This window comes from Protopterus annectens, chromosome 8.part0, assembly GCF_019279795.1.
Source record: "Protopterus annectens isolate FY-2018-M chromosome 8.part0, PAN1.0, whole genome shotgun sequence".
NCBI lineage: Eukaryota > Metazoa > Chordata > Ceratodontiformes > Protopteridae > Protopterus > Protopterus annectens.
This window is the reverse complement of record NC_056741.1, coordinates 1,268,795,975-1,268,812,648: the sequence shown is the minus strand read 5'-3', so window position 1 is coordinate 1,268,812,648 and position 16,674 is coordinate 1,268,795,975. Positions and strand designations below refer to the sequence as shown.

General features: G+C 40.2%; 1 protein-coding gene across 2 annotated transcripts in view; it reads left to right on the top strand.

Annotated features, from left to right (window-relative positions):
• Positions 1-16,674, top strand: part of ATP1A3 (ATPase Na+/K+ transporting subunit alpha 3) — a 769,164-nt gene that overhangs the window by 517,519 nt on the left and 234,971 nt on the right. For both annotated transcript variants that reach the window (XM_044080787.1, XM_044080788.1), the window contains exons 6-10: positions 2,834-2,968; positions 3,495-3,612; positions 10,492-10,760; positions 10,989-11,187; positions 12,707-12,816. In XM_044080787.1, coding sequence (XP_043936722.1) covers positions 2,834-2,968; positions 3,495-3,612; positions 10,492-10,760; positions 10,989-11,187; positions 12,707-12,816 — 831 coding nt within the window. The remainder of the gene's footprint in view (positions 1-2,833; positions 2,969-3,494; positions 3,613-10,491; positions 10,761-10,988; positions 11,188-12,706; positions 12,817-16,674) is intronic.

The following is a 16,674-nucleotide window of genomic DNA, read 5'->3' as shown; positions in this document are numbered from 1 at the left end:
GAGTAAATGTAGAATTCCCACATGTGCTTCTTTTATTGAGGCCTGAAAACCTGAATTGTTTTCAGTAGAGACTGAAATAAAATGTGTTAAAACTTTCAGTGAAAAAAATAGGAAAAGAACATTGTAAGAATGAAGAAGGGTTCCACAGAGAAGCAACCAGGAGTGGTAGCAAAGACTCTTAAGCAGATGGATTTGCATGACATGTTGAATGGTGGAGGCTGTCTTGGCAAATGTGAAAGTAACATCTTAAAGTGAAATCAAGGCAGTTAGTACACGGTTGATGGAATATATTGCCAAGGTAAAGATCCACGAGCTGGATATAATGGATGCAATGCCCTGCACGCACATGTCATTGAGGAGTTGTGAAATTAGCACACTGATCTGAAAGAGAAGTATGGTGTCTCTTTAAACGAGATAGAGATTTTGAAATAGAACCAGGTAAATATGGAAGACTGAGTCCACAGAAATAATGTATGAATTACAAGAGCACCTGTAAGTGCAGATGTAATGGATTCTGCTTTGCATTTTCAGGACACATATATTTCTCAGAAGTACAGGCAAACACAGGAGGACTATGGCTAACCAAGTTCGCCGATGACTGCAAACTGGGAGCCATAATTGACTCTCCGGCTGACACGGACATCCTCCAAAAAGGCCTTACTGAGACAGACACCTGGTGTCAAAGTCATGGCCTCAAGCTAAATGCCAAAAAATGCATAGTCATCCCATTTGGGAAAAACAAAACACCCATGAATTACCACATAGGCGGCAGCCCCCTTAATACAGAAGAGGTAATAAGAGATCTGGGGACCCAGGTAGATAGTAATCTCTCCTTTGACAATCATATTGCCAAAGTAGTTAGGAAATCCTTCTATGTGACCCATCTAATTGCTAAGGGTTTCGCATCTAGAAATAAAGAGGTTATAGTGCCCCTCTACTCGTCACTCATCAGACCCATCATAGAGTACAATGCCCCATTTGGGATGTACATTACAAGACACTTCCAACAGCTTGAAAGACCACAAAAGCACCTCACCAAGAGGATTACTGGCCTCAAACATATGTCCTATGCAGCCCGACTGAAACAACTCCGGCTGTACTCAGTGGCATATCGCTTACTTAGAGGTGATCTCTGCCTGACTTACAAAGCCATGTCCAACTCAGAATTGATGGACATGCTCCACCTAAAGAAATCCAAGTCACTGCGAGCCACGCGCTCTAGTGAGCTAAACCTCACCACAACAATAAATAGAACATGCTGTTGGGATAGATTCCTGTCAGAGACTCCTCATGCTTTGGAACAAAATTCCTAACTACATTAGACAGAGCCCCTCAATAACACTCTTCAAGAGAAGCCTTGACGAGTGGATGGGTAACAGAAAGTACACCCCTGGGATCAATTCATTGGCTCTGCTTGACAGAGGCTCAGTTAATTAATCAATGGGGTGGCGAAAGCTGACAGACTCTGGCTAGGCTTATAAATGCCCTAGGGCAGATAGCCTAGTACCTACCTATGAACCTATGAACTTGGAGGCAACCATGAAGATTTCATTAATTAGTTTATTTTTTTTGAAACTTGCCTTTGACCAGTCCCCAAAACTCAAAGATATCAGAGTCAATTGTACTAGTTTGAGGGATATAGTTGCCATAACTGCTAATATGAGAAGATGTGGTGTGTTGTCCTTCCGTCAGAAAAAAAATAATTCAGAAAGCTATATTTTATTACAGTGTAGCTCTTGTTTTGATAATTTTTGTTGTTGTCAAAATAGGACTCACTTTATCTAGTTTTATGCAATGAACCTGGAAAGGTTAACTTCTGTTCACGTTTGTTCCAGCAGCAACCGAGGACATTCTAGAGTCTCTTGTTAAAAGTGCTCTTCAGAGCCAGTGAACTTACCTGGTTTACAAAGTGTAATAGTTTGTTCAGCATAGTTGTTCTCATATATGCAGTGCTCGATTGTTACTGTCTGAAGATGTGTTTTATTTTTCAAGTTGTGAAAGACCCAATTTTACAAATAAGAACCTTTCCATTATTTTCAGGGCACTTGTTTACCTATATTCATTTTACATTGGACTGTAAAATATGGAATAATCTTATGTCTTTGTTTAGTCTGCCAAGCCACACCCATACAGAAGTCTTTACACGCCTTGTGTAGTGGAAGGCATAGTAAGCCCTCCCATATGCAAGTGTATTTATCGCCTACCAGGGGAGTGAGCTGGGGCAAAAAAACAGAAAAGCCTTTTGTGATCACTTCTTGCCATATGGAGTTGAAGCAAATGGGCTTATTGCAGGAAGGCCAGGAGCTGGCAGGCAGCAGAGATAAAATAAAAGATACAAAAAGAAAAATAGAAGTACAGGATGATGCATTTTAGCTGTGCTGAGATTTAACACACCAACCTACGTTCTCCTGTAGGTCGTAGTGTTGCCTAGTGGAATAGCCTGGCCATCAAAATGGCATAGGGTATAAACCTAACAGAAACAGATTGCCTCTAACAAATCTTAACATAGTAAAAGTTCGATACCTCTCAGAAATTAGTACTTAGACTGCATGAAAACATTATACCTAAATTATCAGATAACAGTTGCTGTGACCAGTGAATGTGCTGGGTCAGTAAGATGCAAGAGTATTGCAGAGTAACACATCAGAGCATGTGCAGTCTTAGAGATTCAAGAAGTCATCCCGTAAAAGAAGAAATTCAGGGTACAGTGCTTCAGTGTGATACCCAGGAGAAGTGTGTCAAGAGTTTCTTGTGATTGCTTTATCTTTTACTTTTGTTTTGATGCTAAGTATATTGTCTGTATCCCTATGACTCCCTTTTTTCTGATTCCTAGCAAGCTCTTGTAATACGAGAAGGTGAGAAAATGCAGCTGAATGCAGAAGAAGTAGTGGTTGGAGATCTGGTGGAAGTTAAAGGAGGAGATAGAGTTCCTGCAGACCTTCGAATTATCTCTTCACATGGATGCAAGGTACTATAGAAATACCAAACAAATTAAGTATTCCACATGGCATTTTGTAAGGAAAACATTCTAAAAAGACTGTTACAAGGCAGTAAATCAACACCTTAAATGTCTTCTTAATCTGTATTTAGATGGTCTGTTACCCTTGCAGCAGCTTTCTGATAACAGAAAACTCAGGCCATGTAATTGAGGCAGAGGTGCAGTTCTGAGACATAACAGTGTAAGGGTTTACATATGTTGCACTTTGCCTTAGTATGTCCATTTGTATTTCTGCTATTTAACCCTTTTGTGTATAGAGTTAGTCCTTGTAGTACAAATACAGTTGATCTTCATAGAAGTATTCTTTATTCTGGTCTCACAACAAATTTTAACAGTTTCCATTAACCTGTTATAGTACTAATACTAACTTGTTATTTATTTTCTTGTATTTTTTACATTCTGATCTTCTTTCTTCTATCTTCAATTAACATTTCTTTCTCTTCTCAATTCTGTTCTGCTGCTTCTCAACTATCTCTGATGTATCTTGGCCGAATAGGTTGACAACTCCTCCCTAACTGGTGAATCTGAGCCCCAGACTCGATCACCTGACTGTACTCATGACAACCCACTGGAGACCAGGAACATCGCATTCTTCTCAACCAACTGTGTAGAAGGTAAACTTCTGGACTTACTCAACCTGTACATCTACACTCTTAGTGAGGGAGGTGGGGAGTTGACCCTTAAGGGAAATATCCCTTTTACATTGAACCAGATCACATAGGTTCAAAGAAACAACAGAACCTAGGAAAAACACTAAAAAATAAAAAATAAAAAACTGAGCCACCAAGGCAGTAAAATTGTAGCAAACAGTTTAATACAGTACCCAAAGAGTAAGCACTCTCACCATAAAATTCAAATGGCTTCTTCAAACATGGGTGCTGTATTAAACTATTTGCTACAATTTTACTGCCTTGGTGGCTTGATTTTTTTTTTAGTGTATTTCTTAAACAACAAAACCTCTTCAGAGATTTTTAACAATTGCATGTATTTCATGTCTTTGAAAACACCCAGCAGAAGTGGAGTTCATTAGAAATGTTGCTAAATGTTATAATAAACAAATACTGGAATCAAGAGCACTGCACAAAAAGGGAAAACCTAAATTAATTGTATCTGTCTGTGAATTGAACTGATATATTTACCTTGTTTTCCACCATCAGCTTGTATACGTTCTTGTATTCATTGTTAAACACTTCTAAGTTAGTTAGCATTGCTGAGCTCACATAAGAGACATGTCCTGCCTTGAAGATTCTGTCATATTTAAAGGACTCCCACAATGTCTTAGCTGTCCTCTGGTACATATGCAATATTTTCTGTAATGTTTCAGGAGGCATTCAGTGCAAAACACTGGACTTTTTTAGTAAATCTTGGTGGGTATATTGTACTAAGGTGCTTTTAGACAATGTTATTTCAGACGTTACTCTCTTGCCTTTTTAGTTGGTGATTTAAGTACATGTTAAATACTATATGATGATTACTGAATACAGGAAGTGTGTCAAGGGAAGTAAGTAAATAATGCCAAAATGCAAACTGACAGCACTTTACATTCCCTGCCTTGGGACCTATATTTCCGTCTCTGAGCCTTGTGTTTTAAAGACCACCTTTTCAGTCAGCAGTTCCAGATAAAAAACAACTGTTTGTTCATTAACACATCAGCAGAGATACAGATAAGCATTTGGTGCCCTGGAAAACTTCCAGTCAGCAATCCATGCCAGTGCTTTTATATTCACTGGAGCTGTAGTATACAATAGCTAAATATGTGTTTCCTGCTGTTGTATTGTATCCTTTTTACATAAAAGGAAAAAGGATCAAGGATCTGTTGTGATTGACCATCTTGTATCCACTAACTGACTTGTAACTTGGTGAATTTGCTGTTTCTCTCTTAGCTGTGTTGTATCACTCTTCTGCTGAAGAGACTGGACTAGCGATATTGTACCCCAAGTCATCCCCTCAACACTTTTCTGCTTACTTTGAGACCCAAAAGTCAAAATGCAGTTGAGGTTGAGCCCAAATGTGCTCTTCTTTAGCAAACAAAGGAAAAAGCACAATCACTGTAGAAATTAAACTAGGTAAGCAGTATCAGATTATACATATTTGTGTTTGGTTAACCTGTATACATACTGGCCACAGCCTGTTTTCACGAGAGGCCCATGGAGAAAAGCTCCTAATAGTTACAAAAAATGAATACAGGACAATATAGAAGCAAAATAATATTGTATGCAGTGGCAAGTTTCTACACAGAGAGACACCAAAGGTGAGCAAGGTTAACTAATCTACTCTGACAAGGACTTGCATTTGAGCAGCTAAGTTTCTGTACAGCAGAAAAATTATTCTTGGATATAAAATTGATACACAAACAAACTTGACTGATGACAAACAGTAGTACTTCATGTTATTCAAAAGATAGAGTATTACCAGGACACCATCACAGCCAAGTCCTTTATGACTGTGATGGCTAATCTGTGCTTGCAGTACATTTCAACACAAAGAAGGAACAGTAATCTGGATAAGCTGTCCCGCTCATTGCAGGTGTTACATAGGGGTACTGACAGTCTATACTTTGAATAAGGATATTGTACAGCTGTGATGACATTGTAGACTCTGATGGGATATGTACAGAATTACTGAGATTCTACACACAAGACACAGATTTTACTCTTTGAATACAAGTATTCTACAGGTCCACTGTGACTCTATACACACTGAAGACTTGTATTGTACAATGGCAATGAAATTCTTCACACAGAAACTGCACTAGTTTGAGACTGTATGCACAAGACAGGTGTTACACAGGGGTGGTGAGATTCGGTACACTGAAGACAGGCGTCCAGGGGTAGTGTGATTATGTACACTGAAGACAGGTGTTGTCCAGGGGTAGTGTGATTATGTACACTGAAGACAGGTGTTGTCCAGGGGTAGTGTGATTATGTACACTGAAGACAGGTGTTGTCCAGGGGTAGTGTGATTATGTACACTGAAGACAGGTGTTGTCCAGGGGTAGTGAGATTATGTACACTGAAGACAGGTGTTGTCCAGGGGTAGTGTGATTATGTACACTGAAGACAGGTGTTGTCCAGGGGTAGTGTGATTATGTACACTGAAGACAGGTGTTGTCCAGGGGTAGTGTGATTATGTACACTGAAGACAGGTGTTGTCCAGGGGTAGTGTGATTATGTACACTGAAGACAGGTGTTGTCCAGGGGTAGTGTGATTATGTACACTGAAGACAGGTGTTGTCCAGGGGTAGTGAGATTATGTACACTGAAGACAGGTGCTGTCCAGGGGTAGTGTGATTATGTACACTGAAGACAGGTGTTGTCCAGGGGTAGTGTGATTATGTACACTGAAGACAGGTGTTGTCCAGGGGTAGTGTGATTATGTACACTGAAGACAGGTGTTGTCCAGGGGTAGTGTGATTATGTACACTGAAGACAGGTGTTGTCCAGGGGTAGTGTGATTATCTACACTGAAGACAGGTGTTGTCCAGGGGTAGTGTGATTATGTACATTGAAGACATGTTTTACACAGATGGTAGTGAGATTATGTACACTGAAGACAGGTGCTGTCCAAAAGGCAGATGTAAAACTGCACTAGTCTGAGCCTGTATGCAGAATACAGGTGTTGCACAGGGGTGGTAAGATTCTGTACACTGAAGACAGGTTTTGAACAGGGGTGGTAAGATTCTGTACACTGAAGACAGGTGTTGCCCAGGGGTAGTGAGATTCTGTACACCAAAGACAGGTGTTGTACAGGGGTGGTGAGATTCTGTACACTGAAGACAGGTGTTGCTCAGCGGTAGTGTGATTATGTACAATTAAGACAGGTGCTGTCCAGAAGGCAGATGTTAAGCTGCACTAGTTTGAGTCTGTATGCAGAAGACAGGTGTTATACAGGGGTAGTGTGATTATGCATACTGAAGACAGCTGTTGTCCAGAGGCAGTGAGATTCTGTACACTAAAGACAGGTGTTATACAGGGTAGTGAGATTTTGTACACCGAAGACAGGTGTTGTCCAGGGCTATTGAGATTCTGTACACTAAAGACAGGTGTTACCCAGGGGTAGTGACATTCTGTACACTGGAGACAGATGTCATACTGGCTAAATACAATAACAAATGTTGGATACAGAGTATTGACTTTGGGTTAATACATTAATGAATGTTGTATACAGAGTGACTTTGGCTAAATACAATAATCGATATTATATACAATTCTCATCTAGGCTACTGAAAAGACTCAGTTTACATGCAAGGGACAATACAGTCAGACAGGTATTAAATAATTTACAATATAAGTAATAATAGGTGAGAATAAAATGTACTGCACCATAAGAGGTTACAGAGAGAAGGTACATATAAAGATAAATTACAATGTAGGCAGCATTTACCTTGTTCTGACGGAATATACAGGACAACATTATGTGATCCTTCACTTCCAGTTTTGCTACTTCTGTATTTTTTTAAACTCAGTTTTGAAAGATTCTTTTTCCCCATCAGGGATTTGTCTCAGTTTATGGGAAGGGGATCCCAAAGCATTTAAGAAAGTGGATAACCAGCATCATCAAATTTGTTTTTGGTCAGGGGGAGATTGACTGCTCTACCAACAGATGTCCTATGTTTTCAATGAGCATTCTTCCAAAAGCAAATCTGAAGAGGAAGGTACAGTCAGAAGGGTATATGAGTTTACCTGACAAATTTTAATCGTGTCAGTCATGTTATTTCTTATGCTCATACAATATATCTTCAGATCTTTATCATTTATTAAATCATCCTTTGATAGTATTCCCCACAATGTCTTCACTCATACTTTAATATTTTTCGAGGTACATCCTTTGTTACTGCAGTGAATTCGGACGTGGCTTCTAGGGAGAAAAAGAGCTGTATTTCAAAGACAATCCTCAGACTGCAGTCTGTTCTGGTGTCACAAAGTGGTACATTTTGGGACCTCTCTTATTTAATACAATTTATTTTCTTCTTTTTTTCTACACCTAAACACTGTATAGAAAAATATGTAGACAATATCAAAATACATACTATTATAGTTGATGTGAACAATGTCATCTCTCCTAATAGTTATTAATAATGATTTTTAAACTGGTTAATAGAACATGGTCTTAATTTGAATCACAGGAAGCGCAATTCGATGTACTATGGATCTGCTAGAGTTAACTGTTCATTATTACTGGAGACAGCAATAGTGAGATTAGCTGATACCATCAAAAGGGTGGGTATATCAATAAAAAAAAAAGTCTACTTCAAAAAGAATGATCGCATGATTAAAAATAAGGCACTTAAAATCATTGGTTTGATTTATAAATGTATGTCAACTATACCTACAGAATACCTCCCTGTTCTACAGACTGGGCTCATAATTGTAAGCCACAGAATTATGAAAAAAGTCTGTAAATACTGGAGAACGGTGAATGCCGAATTCCACTGTTCTTCTTTATAGTTTCTTTTTGTTTACATGAGGACAAGTCACCCTGCACCCCAGTATAGGCTGTTCATCCTCACAGCCCAAAAAGTTATATATGGCAACTCAAACATTAACATACTTAAGAGCAGAGGAAATGCATGAGAAAAACAGTCTTGAACTTGGTATATCTAAGTCTGCATTTTCACTCATTCAGGCTTGCTACACTGGGACTCGCAATAATGAGTCTGAAAATATTAGTTACCTTCCAGAGTTTCTTACTAACACGTATATTTCATATGTTAGTCCAATGGATGAATACAATTCTGTGTTTTGCCCATATTCTAAGGGTAACATGCTATACTCAAACAAATCCAAAGGAAACTTTAAAAAAATAAAATCCCTATGCACAAGGGAATGTTATGTCCCAACCATTTGAATTCCTTGGATCTTTACTCTGTCGCATACCAAATAGGTTGACTGAGTTTCACATACAAAGCTCTTTATGATAAATGGTTAAGGCTGCTGTTAGGTGCTGAGATATTGGACAATTTCTTTGCAATAACAATCTCTCATACAAGATTCAAACTTCCAGAACATTGAGAGGAATAGGTTTGTCTCATTATCATAACCAGAAACTGGAAAAAGCCTCCCATGTTTTAAAACATTATGTCTGTCTCTCAACTCATTTAAAAAGATGACAGGCTCACGGGTTGAATTATCTGTGTCTGTAGCTGATGTGATGAAGTCTGTGTCCCACTATGACCTTTAGGCCTAAACACAACATAAAAAGAAATGACAAGACTATGAAGATCATTATACACCAGATTCCACAGCAGCATTTGTAATTTGTTAGGGCAGTGAGAGTAGAATCGATATTCTATAGATGCATTAGTTATTTAGGCAATCCTGTTACATAGATGGTCATACCTTAGGTCACTAATGACCTCTCAAAACTACAAGGTCTGGCCTCTGTGATGTTACATGGACACTCTATAGGGCATGTTTTCAAAGATCCTTAACCTGAACATGAAGACCACGGAAAGGTATTTGGAGGGGAGGGCTGAGTAGGATTGATGTGCCTGGTCCTCATGCTTCAACACAAATGCTCACCAAAACTTTACTAAATCCCCATGACCCAGATAGTGTGTGCATTGTCCAAGAGGGCTGTCCATTAGTAATCAGTCTTGGGTTTTTGACATAAGAAAAATAGATAGTAATAAGAAAAGTGTCCCGTGACCTAGAGTGGATAATAGGTAAGGACTGATGCAGGCCAGGGGTATTTCTTACATCAAGGTATGTAGGGTGCGGCTCAGCAAAATATCTGAAGTGCGAGTTTCTTTTTGAAGTGAATATATGTCTCAGATCAACCAGACGCAGTGATCTTGTCTGTTTTCAGCATTGCTTTTAGATCAGAGTATATGAATTGGGTCCCAGGTGAAAGCCTTAGGAATGAGCTTCTTGTTGAAGTCTGTGTAGGTCTCAGTACAGACAGGTGACCGGCCTTTGTGGTATTAGCTCTGCTATCCATAACTTATATTGCATGTATGTATTTTGAGCAGTAATGCACATTATGAAAATTCAGAATGTATGGAAATAAGTCTACCATTCACATTCCTTTATGCATTTTTATGCCTTTTGTATGTCTGAATTTTAAGTGCTTTTAAGTGTATATTAACTAGTTTAGATAAAAGAATCATATGTTAGATATTGCATTTTGATGAAAAATAGTCATTCCATCTCTAAGGTTGGATATGTAAATCAACAGTGGCTTGAATTACTGCTGATCTCGGTTACCAAAAACATTCAATGTTGCTTGCTCAGCAAAACTCTGTCCCACACTTTCCCATATTCTGGCTGTATCTGAATGACTAAGCTTGATTTCATTGGTGAGGAACAGCCGTCTTCTGTGTATTTTTATGATGAGGTACAGAACTTGGTTCATGAGTAGTTATAGGAATATGTGAGGCAACTATGGAACAGGAACAACAGTAATTGTTTGAATCTCTTTTTGTTTTTTAATAGATCACAGTCTTGTTATGGATGGTAACTGCTTAATTTATGTTTGTTTTTCTTTCCTTTTAGGTACTGCACGAGGCATTGTTGTTGCAACTGGAGACCGCACAGTTATGGGTCGTATTGCCACCTTGGCATCTGGGCTAGAGGTGGGAAAGACCCCCATTGCTATTGAGATTGAGCACTTCATCCACATTATCACAGGTGTAGCAGTTTTCTTGGGGGTCTCCTTCTTCGTCCTGTCCCTTATCCTTGGATACAGCTGGCTAGAAGCCGTCATCTTCCTGATTGGAATCATTGTTGCCAATGTGCCAGAGGGACTTCTAGCTACTGTCACAGTAAGTCTTTCTTGCACGTTAGTCTATGAGGTTCAAACAGTTTCCTCCCACCCCAGTCTTTACAACACTGTGTCTTTCTTGCACGTTAGTCTATGAGGTTCAAACAGTTTCCTCCCACCCCAGTCTTTACAACACTGTCTGATCTCACCAGATCATATGAATAAGTATAAGAATGCTGACTGACACACCCTCCTTTCCCCTTTCCTCCCCCTCCTCTTCTTCCTGTAGGTGTGTCTGACACTGACAGCCAAACGAATGGCTAGGAAGAATTGCCTGGTAAAGAACCTGGAAGCTGTGGAAACACTTGGCTCCACCTCTACCATCTGCTCTGACAAGACTGGTACCTTAACACAGAACCGCATGACTGTGGCCCACATGTGGTTTGATAACCAGATCCATGAGGCAGACACCACTGAAGACCAGTCTGGTAAAGTGTTTTACTTTCAGTAATATTTTCTTTTGTATTGAGTAGTCAAAGTAGTGGGATTAGATAGAGAATCGAGTGTGTGTGTATGTGTGTGTGTGTGTGTGTGTGTGTGTGTGTGTGTGTGTGTGTGTGTGTGTGTGTGTGTGTGTATGTAACTTTCATGATGTGCATTTAGTGTGTGTGTGTGTGTGTGTGTGTGTGTGTGTGTGTGTGTGTGTAACTTTCAAGATGTGCATTTAGTGTGTATGTGAGTGGGTGTGGGTGTGTGTCTGTGTGTGGGTGTGTGTCTGTGTGTGGGTGTGTGTCTACCAGAGTGGTCACAGTAAAGGGACTAGGTAGGGAATTGAGTGAGTGTATATATGTGTGTGTGTGTGTGTGTGTGTGTGTGTGTGTGTGTGTGTGTGTGTGTGTGTGTGTGTGTGTCTGTGTGTGTGTGTGCCTGTGTCTGTGTGTGTGTGTGCCTGTGTCTGTGTCACTTAATGTGTTCATATGTGTGTGTGTGTGTGTGTGTGTGTGTGTGTGTGTGTGTGTGTGTGTGTGCGCCTACCAGAGTGGTCACAGTAAAGGAATTAGGTAGGGAATTGAATGTGTGTGTGTGTGTGTGTGTGTGTGTGTGTGTGTGTGTGTGTGTATGTATTTACCAGAGTGGTTACAGTAAGGGGTTAGGTAGGGAATTGTGTGTGTGTGTGTGTGTGTGTGTGTGTGTGTGTGTGTGTGTGTGTGTGTGTGTTTATGTAACTTTCATGATATGTAGTGTGTGTGTGTGTGTGTGTGTGTGTGTGTGTGTGTGTGTGTGTGTGTGTGTGTGTGTGTGTGTGTGTGTGTGTATGCGTGTGTGTATACGTGCGCGTGTGCATGTGAGTGTGTGACTACCAGAGTGATCACAGTAGGAGGGTTAGCTAGGGAATCAAGACAGAGAGAGAGACAGAGTGTGTGTGTGTGTGTGTGTGTGTGTGTGTGTGTGTGTGTGTGTGTGTGTGTGTGTGTGTGTGTGTGTCTAATTGCATGCATTCAGGTCATGCTGGTGTGTTTGTGTTTTTTTTATGAGTGTGCATCTGTTTGTCTGTCTGTGTGGTATGTATATTATGCATTTATTGTTGGTGAAATTATTCAAGTTTAATGCTGTTCTTTATTTGTGTATATATATATATATATATATATATATATATATATATATATATATATATACATGTACACATATATACGTATACATATATATACAATTATATGGATTAATTGGAGAGATGTAAATAAGATTTCTTTTTTTAGCACAAGTAGAATATGAAATGACTTTGCAGACTCCCTCCATCTGGCTAGTTTGACAATGCTCCTGCAAAGCTAGTTACCTTGTTAAGATACAAGGTGTTTTGTGTTAATGTGGACAAGAGCTCTCAGTAGATATATTGAACCAGATGTCTGTGCTTCTGCAATGTCCTGAGTTATCTTAAGGTTGTCTATCGAGATGTTTCTTTTTATCCTTTCATTAAAGCATCAAACTGACTGACTGCACATTTTTTAGGTGCATCATTTGATAAGAGCTCAGCAACCTGGGTGTCACTGTCACGTGTCGCAGCACTCTGTAACCGAGCTGTTTTTAAAGCCGGCCAAGACAACCTCCCTGTACTGAAGGTAAGGCCATGTTCTAACTTCTCTTGGCTATTCTTTACAAATTATACCATCACAAAGTTCGTTTAAATGGTGCATCACTCAAGACTATGCATGATCTGTCAGTAATTATTACAAGCACTGAAGCTACCTTAATTCAAGCATTTTCACTATTCTTAAGTCTCTCCCTTACCTGGTACATAGTTTTGATGACCAGAAGAGTTAATTACACTTTAATAAGTTTACGAGTCAGAATGACATCAAAAACATATTTTTGATGACTGCTTCCTGACGGTCACACCCCCACACAAACCATTTGGAGCACTGATTCTGGTGTCTGCTGCTTAAAGAATATAACCTCCAAGCCTTTGTAACTTAGAGGTAAGTGGTCCTTCCCATCATAGCAGTTAAATAAATTCATAAATCCCACTTCCAAGGACTTGAGATAATAGTGTGCAGCACAGTCTGGCTACATATTCACCCTAGCTGCATAATGAGATAGTCTTGCTATAGTGAATTGTAAAACAATGAAAACAAACTAGTGCACAGAATAGGTATTCACTTGTTACTGTTACAAATTACCTTTTTTCCAAAGAATCCTGTGTGCTTCCCAGTTAAGTTACATACATACATACATACATACAAATATTTCAAGCATGGCCAATAATGCCCTTCTAGCCTGCCAAAATAGAAAAGCAGTTGTTTCTGTAATGTGTGTGCAAGCTATTCGTATAAATGTCTAAACTAGTACTTGGTTTGATGTAATTTGGTAGCCTATTCCATGCATCAGCTACTCTGTCAGAAGACCAATTAGTACACTTCTCATTCCTACAGAATCTTCTACATAGATTGTCTGATGATTCTCTGCTACTTTTCAACAACCCCAAACGTCCCCAGAGGTAGTTGTCTCTAAATGCCCTATATACAGTACCTGAATAAAGTCTATCTTAAATATCTGTATTAGACACTGTACAAATTCAGGTATTTTAGTGTTTCGTAATAATCTAAATTTTCACATCCATGGATGCCCTTAGTATATTTCTACTTTACTAATGCTTGTTTTCTTATAAGGTTTCCACATTGTTATTCCAAACTTAAGTTTGGGTCTAATATAACTAACAAACAATTGCTGCATCATTTCTGATTTCCTAGACTTTATAAGTCCTTTTATATAATCTATAGGTTCATAGGTTCATAGGTTCATAGGCTGGTACTAGGCTATCAGCCCTAGGGCCTATACAAGCCTAGTCATAACAATTCCCTGGCTATTTCTTCCCACATTATTTACTTTCCTGGACCCCTGTATAGCAGGGCGACTGACGTGATCCCTGGGGTGAATTTCCTTTCTCCCATCCAATCGTCAAGGTTCCTCTTGAAGAGGTCCAAAGAGGCACTCTGCTTGACATGTATGGGCAATCTATTCCAGAGTCTGGGGAGTCTCTGGGTCTGGAACCTATCCCTCCAGCATGTTTTGTTTATTGTGATGACAAGGTTTAGATCCCTGGAGCGTGTAGCTCTGAGGGATTGGGATTTCTTTAAGTGTAGCATGTCCAACAGCTCTGGGTTTGACATGGCCTTGTATGTTAAGCAGAGATCGCCTCTGAGTAGACGATATGCGACAGAGTATAGCTGGTGTCTTTTAAGGCGGTCAGCGTAGGGCATCTGCTTTAGGCCTGTGATTCTTTTAGTGAGGTATTTCTGAGGCCTTTCCAGTTGTTGCAGATGTCTTGAGAGGTACAAACCAAATGGGGCGTTGTATTCTATAATGGGTCTAATGAGGGATGAGTACAGTGGGACAATTACCTCCTTTTTTCTGGATGAAAAGCCCTTCGTGATGAGGTGTGCCACATAGAAGGATTTTCTGACTGTTGTGGCGATGTGGTTATCGAAGGTGAGACCACTGTCCACTTGTGTCCCTAAGTCTCTTATCACACTTTCTGTGTTTAGTGTACTGCCACCTATATGGTAATTCATGGATACATCTTTTTCCCAAAGGGATAACAATACATTTCTTGGCATTGAGCTTGAGCCCATGGCTCTGGCACCAAGCATCTGTTTGTGTAAGGCCCTTTTGTAGAGTATCCACATCATTTGGGGATTCAATAATGGCTCCCAGTTTGCAGTCATCTGCAAACTTTGTTAGCCAGAGTCCCTTAGTGTTGACCTGTACTTCAGAGAAGTAGATGCCAAACAAGAGCGCCCAGGACTGAACCCTGAGGTACTCCACTTGTCACTTGTCTGGAGCTGGATTTGGAGTCTGCTACTTTTACAGTGTGGGTTCTATCAGTAAGCCATTTAGCAACCCATTGGGTGACATAGGGCTTAATGCCCAACTTAGTAAGTTTATCTATGATTCCAGAGTGGGGATGGTGTCAAAGGCCTTGGCAAGGTCTAGATAGGCTGTGTGGACCACCTTACCCTTGTCCATGGCTCTGGAGACTGATTCAAAGAAGTCAATCAGGTTCAGGAGACAAGATCGGCCCTTCACAAACCCAAACTGGGTGGGGTTCAGTGTTTGAAGGTTGCCAATGTCTTTGTTTATAAGTTCCATGATAATACGCTCCATGGCCTTGCAGATAAGGCTTGTCAGACTGATGGGACGGTAGTTTCCGGGATCCAAGGTGGATTCCCCTTGTGGATTGGGATAACTGTAGCTCTGCGCCACTCAGTGGGCACGAAACCTGAGGTGAGGCTATGATTAAACATGACACTTAGGTGAGGTGCCAGTTCATATTGTAGTTCATGTAGTACACAGCCCAGGATGTCATCTGGTCCCATGGATGCTGTATTCTTGGCTTTAGAGAGTGTGTTTTGTACCTGTGTGGCCGTTATTACTGGAATTTGGCAATCTTCCGGTATTGAGATGGGCCATTTAGGGGGTGAGAGGGGGGTGAAGTTGGCACTGACTCGATCTGCCAGGATATTGGCAATATCCTTCGGATCAGTATATTTAATGCCGTTCTGTTTTAGCTCAGAGCAGACCTGAGCATTGCCATTTAGATTCTTGAGATAGTTATAGAATGCTTTGTGGTTGTCTTTGGAATATTTGGCAATTTTATTTTCGTAACTAGCTTTGGAGGATTTTATGAGGCATCTCAGTTTCTTACTGAGGCTAGTAAGGGAGTTTTTTGCATCCTGGGATTTTCCTCTTTTCTGCAAAAGTTTCTTCCTTTTGTTGTAAAGTTTGTTTATGGCAGGGGACCACCAGATTGGCTTCCTTTTTTTGGATGAGAGCATTTTGGTTCTATTTGGGATGGCATGATTCATGCATGAGTGGATGTGCTCATACAGTGCCTTAGTGTAGGATTCAGCAGTTGAACTTTCAGTTCCCGTCTGCATGGGTGTCATGAAGTTTGTCACTTCTGACTTGAGTAGCGTGAAGTTGGCTTTGGAGAAGTTTTTATGGTGGTTTCTTTACTGGGGGTGGGGTGGGATATGGATGTTAAGGGTGATTAGCTTATGGTCAGACCTCACTAACGAGGGGTGACCATAGGTATGGAGCATTGATTTCCCATGTTGGTAATGACCAGGTCTAGGATATTGGAGCCCCTGGTGGGACTATGGATTAGTTGATCTAGGGCGTTGGAATTTATGAATTCCAAGAACCGTTGCGCAAAGGTGTTGGGACATGAGTAGTTTTCCCAGTTAATGGCAGGGTAGTTAAAATCACCCAGTATTGGGGTGTTTGGTTCTATCTTAATATTTTCCAGTATGTTTAGAAAGCTGTAGTGAGAATCTTGGGGTATGGTGGGGGATCTGTAGCAAGCTACAATTTGGATTGCAGTCTTACCTAGTGTTAGTTGCACTTGGAGAATTTCAGACACATTGTGTTGGCCAACTAGCCTGGTGGTGTGAATATCCTTGGTGAATATTGACACTCCT